At 39.8% G+C, this 9,349-nt stretch overlaps 1 protein-coding gene across 4 annotated transcripts; it reads right to left on the bottom strand.

Moving 5' to 3' along the window:
- Window positions 1–2,322: 2,322 nt before the first annotated feature.
- LOC111247848 (putative aminopeptidase PLBD2) lies at window positions 2,323–8,461 on the bottom strand. Of its 4 annotated transcripts, none has more exons than XM_022799306.2 (11): window positions 8,309–8,461; window positions 7,477–7,660; window positions 6,824–7,070; window positions 6,017–6,126; window positions 5,184–5,401; window positions 4,932–5,032; window positions 4,415–4,572; window positions 4,159–4,251; window positions 3,606–3,677; window positions 3,303–3,455; window positions 2,323–2,821 (listed from the first exon to the last, which is right to left on the bottom strand). In XM_022799306.2, exons 2-11 carry the CDS (start codon window positions 7,656–7,658, stop codon window positions 2,494–2,496), a joined length of 1,662 nt encoding a protein of 553 aa, XP_022655041.1. In that variant the 5' UTR covers window positions 7,659–7,660; window positions 8,309–8,461; the 3' UTR covers window positions 2,323–2,493. The 4 variants fall into 4 exon arrangements, with proteins under 4 accessions (XP_022655041.1, XP_022655044.1, XP_022655043.1 ...); XM_022799309.2 differs by having other exon boundaries at window positions 4,932–5,023; window positions 8,309–8,460; XM_022799308.2 differs by having other exon boundaries at window positions 8,321–8,455.
- Between the last annotated feature and the right edge of the window lie 888 nt (window positions 8,462–9,349).

Raw genomic sequence — 9,349 nt, 5'->3', positions numbered from 1 at the left:
ACATCGATTTCTAGCAGTCCTAATTACTAAATTCCCATCGGTCTCTGCTCTACCTGTCTTCCCTACTTGACAGATTAGTCGCATAGCAACGAAAAAAAAGACTATGTAATAGAGAGGAGGCAGGTAGTGCAGACACGATCTCTGGCAGTATAATCTACACATGACACCTGCAGCCTTTATAGATCTCTGCGGAGAAAGCCCGCGATATCAGTGACGGCTGCTGCAGCTACTGCCTCTACCTTAGTAGGATTGGCGGTCACGTCCTAGCAGGATTAAAGCCTGGAACAGCTTCAAACGGGTCTCCGTAGAAAAATGGCAAAAGTCGACATAAGCTAGCAAAACATAGCTCCAATATTTACGGGCAGCTCCCGTCACAGCCGTAGCAGCGACAAGGTATAATGGATGAAAAGAGAACGCGCAGCGATGACTCGAAAGCGAGGAAAGGTTAGAGATGCAGAGGTAAATAGAATGAAAAAGGCGGACCGACAAGAAACGCTTTTGCTACCAGTGCTGCTATAGAAAGCGATGCGGATGACAGCGACATAAAAGAACACTAAGTGCAGGCAGGCGTCACGCTGGCTAAAATCGGGTCACGTAAAACGAAATAGCAGAATAGGCGCGGGAGAATGCGGACGAGGGGATAAGAACTAAGGTGAGTGATTTCAGATGGGTGGAAGCGGTTCTAGGTAACAAGTGAAGAGTTTACAAGCTCTTCTACAAGCTATCTGCTGCTAATCATCACCAGTACGGTGGCATCTTACTAACGTAACCGTCGTCGCCACCGCCATCGCCATCGCCGCTAACAATCGTCGGTGCTTTTAAATGTCCAAACATCAGAAGAAAAAGAAGGATTTTTCGAAACGCAAAAAGCAGCAACCCCAGCCACTTCAGGATTTGGGCAAATCCGGGATTATCTTTACCACCAGTAACAGTAGAATTAGGCGTAACTACAAATCATTAATAGCTTGATGCTGTGTTTGGGTATGAGGATAAGAAGAAGTAAGCATTAGAGCTATTCTAGGCGTAGTTCATCGCGATATAATTAGGTATGTTCGGTCTTCGCTATACGAGATAATGAAATTATACCTTGGAAGTATACGATAACTTACGCAAAACGTGAAAGTATAGCGCCACTCGACATGTATTTTGCGTTGAAGTTGGTCTAAGATACATGCGACCACCAGAAGAGAAGGTACTCTGTCGCTTCTGTCAGGCCTAATGCGATCACGGTATTGGCAAGGTACCCTGATTGCATAATACATACGTGGAAAGCTACAAAATATATGTATCGTTTCCTGTGAGCGATATTGCAATGACCATATTTAAACATAGTGCCACTGGTAGTTTTGTCCCTTCCATCCTGTATTGAAAAAAAAAAAACAAGTAACTCCATAGGCCCCGTCGTAGACTCATCAACAATCCAAATTATTGCTAAATATTTTAACTTGTCTATGTGCGAAGTAGCGATATAGTTCGATACGGATAGTAATAATAGATAATGCACAGCTTAATTTTGTGCGATACTTTTTTTTTTTTAGCAAAACAAATACGGTTACGTAACAATTCCTACCTGCAGGGTACTATTCACATAATATCTAAACGGCTATCAAGTTGAAATATTCATAATCTACAGAAAAACAAGTTAATTGTGTTGTACAGCACAAAATCCGACCCCCACTTGATAAAAAAATACCACCGGTGCGCGACTGCAGCAATAGCAGATCCGTTGAACGGATCAGTTTGGTTTTTATTAAAGCTTACACCTAGGCCTAGTTAGGATATCCCATCGTTCATAGCTATTTCGTTGCTGCTAAGAAGTTCGACCCACCGTAAAATCGTGTACGTTGTTAAGAAGATCGCAGCGGCCTGGCCTTTCTACTCTTCTGCTCAATTAAAGTAAGTTTTTCGGATAGAAGTATATATAAGCGCCATACCTGAGACCTTCTCACCGAAACAAATCTAATGGGCTACGGCCCAGCAACCCACAATCTAAGCTCCAAAAAATTGCTTTAGTAAAGACTGTTAAGAATCAAACTGGGGTGGGTCTTTGTTTCAGTAGACGAGTAAATAAAATAAGCATTGCGAGTTCTACATCAAGGCTTTGTTTCAGACGACTGACGCCTCCTATTGGAAGACGAAACGGGCCTACGTTAGATATCCCACCGTTTGCATCTAATCTTAGCAAACAAACACGTTACCGCTACACAATAATAATAACGATCATCGAATCTCTGTCTGTGCTTTTCGTGTTAAATTATTAAACCCTTGACGCGAGATATTACTTCTAATCTTAATACTAATATTAATTAACTATTCTGTAAAGATGTTTTTATTGCGTTTATTCGGTAAGAACTGACGTTTTACTCTTTGATTGCAGGTTCCGTTTGCTAAGCACACGCCTATAACGCTTTGTGTTCATTTTTGGCGGCAATTCATAACAACAAGCAGATTTATCTGAAGCAATGTGTTCAGCCATCATAGCCATTATAGCCGCTACTTTGACCAATGGTGGACATGCGGCTTGAAAGTCCACAGGTCCGGCTGACCCTCATGTAGGTTATTTAATCCCGATTTTGACCACTGAAAGGGCGGCAATGGGTCGTACGTGGGTCCGCAAACTGACAGGAACTCGAGATTTTTGAAAAGGTTGATATTTGTAACTTTGGCATCGGTACCACCATGGGAGCGATGCGCAAGGGCCATAAACGGATATGTTCCATTTGGTAGGTTGAGATCGTTACGGGCCGAAATAGCGTTTTCGGCAGAGTATGGAGGACTGCAATTGCACTTGGAGAACTCGTCATGATAGAAGTCGTTGTATCTAGAACAAGATAGATAAGTATAAAGCTTGTGAAAACGTTTACATAAATTCATTGAGACTTGATCCAAGCAATCGTAAACAAATTAAAAAAAAAAGTTTTGAGTATTTACTTGAGTAAAAACATTTTTGTTGAGTATTACGAGATAACAAAGAATTCTATGTGAACTGAATATTGTTATGCGAAAAAATTTAAGGTACAAGGACATCTATGCCGAAGCATAACTCGAACTTATATCTCAGGTCAACTCATTATCCCTGTCATGGTAGCGTCTTGAAGGCACTGTAACGTCAATAAATTAATCGTTTCATAGCAGTATCATAGGATTTCTATCATAGGGTATGATCCGAATACGAATTACATGATACAGTATGCCAGTTCGAACACAGGACTGGACTTCTGTTTCAAAAGGTTCGACTCCTAACCTTTATCATCAGTGCTCTATTATACAATTTGAATACGAGGCCTTCACATTCAGCTAACCTCATGAGCTTCATCATCGAGTCTATGTCCTTTACTTTAACGTGATCTCTGCGAAAGATGTTGGCGCGCGGGTGACGATCATAAGTGAACCAGTCACCAAACCTTTTGACGCTTTCTTCCCAGCCGCTTGCATCGTAGATCTCCTTATAAAACCTGCAATGAAATAAATTTAATAGATTATCTCCATTTCTTTTTCTTTTTCGAACCAAAGAAGTACTTAGATGACTGTCATTTACTAAAACGCTGGGTACGTTTTTTGATATATAGTTTATTTTTATCATAGAACTGAACTTTATGACTCACGGAATGTTGTAGCTGGGCCAATAGCCCTGGTTATTAAGTACGCTGGACTGATCCGCGAATTTTACCATTCCTCTGTAATCCATTCATAAGTAATAATTCGAGTTCAGTTTCTGATATTGTAGAATATTAATATTGCGTTACCCGGTGCACAACAACTCCTCAGCATCCTTCTATACCAATTAAAGTAAATATTGATTTTCATATGGTTACATGAAAAGTTCCATGCAAGTTTAAAACGAAAAAATGTATTCTTGTTAAGCCAGGATGTAGCCGTTGGTAAATAGGCTGCAGAAGTTGAAAGTAAAGGAGTGCACGGCTGAGTTTTTATCCACAAAACTGCACTATTGAAGTGGGTAAACAAAGGCGCTCAGGGAACGTTTTGTATTTCCATAAAAAAGATGGCCCTCTTCTACGTCCAACAGCAGGCGTCCAGGTAAATGTGATGTTTACAGAAATAACCGACAGGTCAGTGACACACTTTAAACTCCGGACGTTCGATTGATGTATCTAAATTGTACAATAGGGAAAGACTATCTGCTTGTCGTCTACTGACGGGATTTCTTCAAGGACGGTCAGGGTTCCAGGTTGAATAGGCTGTCCGGGAGCGAATTTCTTGTAGTCGACAATCATCCATTGGTTGTTGTAGCTGGAACAATATGCAGAAGCTAGCCGTTAGCGCAACTCGAAGAAAAGCAACAAAGACACCCATTAGAGACACATTTCTTTTCACATATGTTGCCAAAGATCTTTTCTCTAGCGTAATAAACAGTACAGCTAGAATACATATATGGAACTGAATTGTTTAGCACCTTCCGCTGCGCTCGCGCTGGAAATATCTGGACCATTCATCCCCTGTAGTAGCAAGACGATTGGCAACAATGGTCCTTAACCATTCGAGGTTGCATTTGGGAGTGATTTTTGACCAGAGTGCAGGATTTGAGTTGCCGATTGTAGTTTCCATGCTCACCTAAAGAAATTGCGAAACTGATAAGTAAAATTAAAGCAAAACACAGTATTTGAATTTATTGTTCCAACGTACAGTCCCATATCGTAAACTTTACGTACGAAAAAAGTATTCCAGACTTATCCACCTGGAACGGGCAATACGAACGACGTAGGAAACGTCGTACTCCAGAAGCATCCAATCAGTGTGTGTCATACGGCAAGGCCATATCGTATAAACAAAATGTTGGGCAATAGTCAGTCTCTGTGACTACCGTTTTGCTTTGCATGACAAAATTTATCTATGGAAAATCAGGTACTAAATTATATTCCATGAGAGTGCATGATTAGTTCATAAAAAGCAGTCAACTGTTATTAACTAACGAGTCCTGAAGAAATCAGGTGATAGTCGTCTCCAGAGAAGATTCTTCCGGGGCTTGACGAGAATGTCATTGTGGATCCAGGAATTTGCCTGTCTGAAACGCCTATCTTCGTTAGTGAAAACTGTTCTCGATTCTCTGCAGGCTTATAACAACTAATATATATATATATATATATATATATATATATATATATTATATATATATATATATATATTTTGTAATAATACACATGTAGCGCCTTCGCAATACTCACCTCCAAAAAATACCTGCGTATAGTTCAAGCTGTATTTCTTAAGGATTCGAAGCATTCCTGAATAGTCGTTCCAGGTGACGTGTGAGACAAGCAAGTCTGAGTTGTCGGATAGCATCTTTACTAAGGCCGAGCAGTGGCCTCCTCCATGAACGCGTCGCAATTTTGGGGACCTTAGAGCTTGCTCGAGGTCCTCAAGGTCTCCATCGACATTTAAAAATCTAGCGGTAATTGCACCAGGCACAAAGGCAAAACGCAGGCCATTTCTTATCAGCCACCTGTTCGCTACTTTTATTATAAGCAACCAACTACAGATGTTTTAAGAACAGAGGAGATTATGTCTGTCGTTGAATTCATATATCAGCTAATAAAGAATAGCAAATCAGAGGTCAAAGTGATGATACTACACTATAATGATTTCTTACATTTAAAATCTTTGTGTGGAGTTTTTACCAATGATATATTTTTTTAAACTACACATATTTACCGTTGCTCAAGTTTTATCACTTTTATCCTGATAGCTTTTTAAAAGAATATTAGTATTCTATTCAATTTACGTTTGCGCTATGCTTATAGCATGAAGCAGCTGCCTCAGCAAGAAGGACTCAGGCTCAATAAGAAGTTTTAAGCATCTGCTCGAAAGAGATTATGGCGACTGTGACAAAACTAAGATGTTCTTTTTTTTTGTTTTTTTTTTTTTGTCTATATAACATAGAACTGGTTTTTTTTTAAAGGAAATTAATAATTAAACAGTACTAGCAAACAATGATGTTGACCGTCTTTGTTTTCGGAGCAAAATTCTTCGAAGTGGGCCGGACTGCTGCAAACCAACTTACAATAGAGGCGTTATGTGGGTGTAGCCATCAAAGTGGGGTGAGTAACGCTCGCCTTCTACTGCGCTCCACGCATCCTGGATTCCACTGAGTTGTATAAGAGCCAATTCGGTCTGCAATTGATCATATCCATATGAAATGATTCGTAAGGTATATTTGTGAAAAGTACATATCGAAAATGCCGCCACCTGGTGGGTCTGGCACTCTCACTTCGCTCCGCAATATCAGAGTCGGTTAGAGCTCTCCTAGTCGCCATGTGATCGCGGTACTTTCTCGGTATTATACGTATACGTAATATACGTACTGCTATGATGATTTTAAAACGTTTGTGCGACTGTAACAATATATGAGTTTGCTGGATTTGTAACTTGTTAGCGTCAAGCCGGACTGACGTTAGGTCGTAAGTATACTGATAGCTGCATCAGTCAGGGGAAGTTTGAGTCTCTGCTCTTGTTATCAAAGAAAAGACACACGTTGTATGTAAAAACCATCGCAGTTATAGGAGCAAAAAATGGTAGGTATAGCTTGCTGTTTTTCGCCAGGCTACGCATACCATTTTAGGAGAATAACTCGTACCAGGCTAAACGATCTGTTTCTGAATAGCTATTTGAACCAAATACACTTTTTTTTTAGCGTTGAGCTAATAAACTTCACGTTAAAACGAATGCCGGTACAAAAGTCTTCTAAACAATTATAATAACAAAGTTTTTTTAAATATGGATGTTTCTTGTCTTGAAAAACAACGTCTAGTGTACGCTATACATTTTACTACGAAATAGAACTATCTAAATATAGCAAAGCAGTACCCACCTGGAACCAATAAGGCTCCTTTTCTCGATACTGTTTGATATTCCGGTTAATGTAGTCAAGGTTCTTCTGAAGGAAAACGTAAAGCTTCAAACAGTAGTATGTTTGTCCTTTGCAGTAGTCTCGCATTGTATTATTATAATGCATTGAAATTAGGGTTCTTGTTAGGTAACCCTCAAGGATCCCAGCGGCGTACGCTTGATACTGACTCGGAAATACCTGGCTGGTGTAGATCTCGAGGTATCCAAAACTGTGCAGAGATAATTTTATACGATTATAATCGAAATGGGCATTTTCTAGCAATTGAAAACTCTGTCAGCAATGTTTACATAAATGAAATTTCTCATAAAATCATAGCACGTACAAACGATCATAGAAATGTTGGTTCATGACAAGTGTAGATTACAGAAACACTACTAGACTTTGATTTACATCAGTCTCCACAGGGCAATGATTACTATATATTTTCCTCTTTACAAATTATATCGTGTAAATGCTAGCCCATTTTACAGCCATGTCTAATTAATTTCTTTTCAAAATAAACAAACTAGAAAGGTTATACGACTGTATATACACTGTAAGAAATAATGCTAATAGGAGCTCTTGTAACCAGTAAAGCAAGCAATCTAATCAGATTTTACAAGTACGCGACTGACCCTGTGTCCGTAATCCGGTTGTCAAAGCTTCCCCAAGCGATCGCATCTCCTCGATTGGGTCCAATTTTCACCTCAAACCTTTGGGGTACAACACTGAGTGTGATGTGTGCCTCTTGTCGGGCGCACCGCCCCACAGACAGCAAGGTGACAAGCACCCCTGCTGTCAGCACACGGATCATCATGCCTAAAAGACTCAAACGCCACTGAGTTAAATTTTTCGTCGAAACGAGCTATGACCACTTTCCGAATAAGCATTGATGTCTCTTATTGGTCCGATTGTTATTGGATAGATGGATCCTTTCGAATACATAAATAAACGTATTCGAAAATGTTTGTTAAGCTGTTAGGTACCGGTTTCTAGAAGTCTAGTCGCAGGCTTCATGCCACGGACACCTGCTCACGAACTAAACTTTGTTCCGTTGTGCTATAACTTCTTCCCATAGAACGTGACTAAGTAAGTTCGATTTTTTGCGTGCTTTTCATTGCACGAAGGGTTTGAATTAAAGGGAAAAAAGTTGCTAGCTATTAGTTCAGAACGCAAAAAAGGCTACGTCAAGAATCACTAGCGTTGATACACAATATGAACTTCAGCGTTCCTGAGCCTCTGGCTTAGGCTTGTGGACTACATTATATTATATGTGTGTCATTTATTTATCATAGTGCTTCATAATGTAGAACATGAACAATGCAGGCAGTTAGTGCAGTTGCGTACTGAGCAATTTTTTCTGTAGGAACATGATTTATTATTGTCGGTCTATTATTATTATTATTACTGATGAGAAAAAATAGGTAACGTCAAGCAACTATTCAGCTACACTGCCGTACCACTCACCCTGCTGGATACCTCTATTTCTGTTTGTTGGCTAGAGCACCGTCCTCGCGATCCCTCGGTAACAACTGCGTCCCAGCGTCGCGAGCAATTCCTTGTTCCTTTCGAGCCACCCACCGTCAAGCCACGCCGGCTTCCAATTTACCTTATATACTGACCGGCTAGAAAGATAGCGCGTATCAACTCCGCTACGAACAGAGAGGGTACAAGTGGAGCAAATGGGAATTGGCTTGTTGCGAAACGCATTTTTTTACTCGGAGAATTTCGCTCACTGGTGATCCTACGTACGATAATCGTAAAAATGATGATAATAGAGAAGTTGTTAATCAATCCTTTGTATGATTGTTTGTATTGATACTGCTCCGTCCAGCCTGCCTCTACCCTTACCCTATCTATGGCCAGGCACAGGATTAGCAAAAATCGAATTATCTCGTTTCGTTGTCGGACTGATATGAGCCTTTGATGCGATGGCGGCGATGATTGATCGCATCGTCGAGAGGTATCTAGGGAATCGGGTCGAGCTTGAAACAGTAATTTTAATAATGGCCGATCGAGGAAATAAGCACTAAATGTTTACTAGTAATATAACATTATATTATTCAGTTAATTGAAAAACAGTATTGTTCTATCGTTATCGCTTCCGTGTGTTATACAATCCACCTTTAATTCGGGTAATTTAGTAGCAAATATACAAGGTTTACATATTCCGCGTTATTCTATAGTTTGTTTGACGTATTCGTGACGTTGTTCGATATTACCCAGAAACTAGGTAAAGTATACGCGCAGCTTCCTTAAAGCTGTTCTATTACCTTTAATCTTAAATATCCATTTAATAGCTAGCCACTAACTATTTTACAATACACCGATGGCTACTAGAGGCCAATTTACCAATCTCTTTTATTCAACCAGTTATTATGGTTAGAAATTTGTTTGCTATTTTTTCATTGCACGTTTCGTCTAGAGTCCAAACGTCATAATATATATATATAAACAAAGCACTAGATTTCGATTGTTTTTTGGGGGGTTATTCATAGATTTTATACA

Source organism: Varroa destructor, unplaced genomic scaffold, assembly GCF_002443255.2.
Source record: "Varroa destructor unplaced genomic scaffold, Vdes_3.0 BEIS01000003.1, whole genome shotgun sequence".
NCBI lineage: Eukaryota > Metazoa > Arthropoda > Arachnida > Mesostigmata > Varroidae > Varroa > Varroa destructor.
The sequence above is the reverse complement of the archived record's forward strand: the minus strand, read 5'-3'. Positions and strand labels throughout refer to the sequence as shown.

Excerpts from the sequence above, each read along its gene's own strand:
- LOC111247848 (XM_022799306.2), bottom strand. The coding sequence starts at position 7,658 with ATGATGATCCGTGTGCTGACAGCAGGGGTGCTTGTCACCTTGCTGTCT. Across the intron at positions 7,071-7,476 it reads AACCGGATTACGGACACAGG|TTTTGGATACCTCGAGATCT; the intron begins GTCAGTCGCGTA and ends ATCTCTGCACAG. Across the intron at positions 5,033-5,183 it reads TACGCAGGTATTTTTTGGAG|GCGTTTCAGACAGGCAAATT; the intron begins GTGAGTATTGCG and ends TAACGAAGATAG.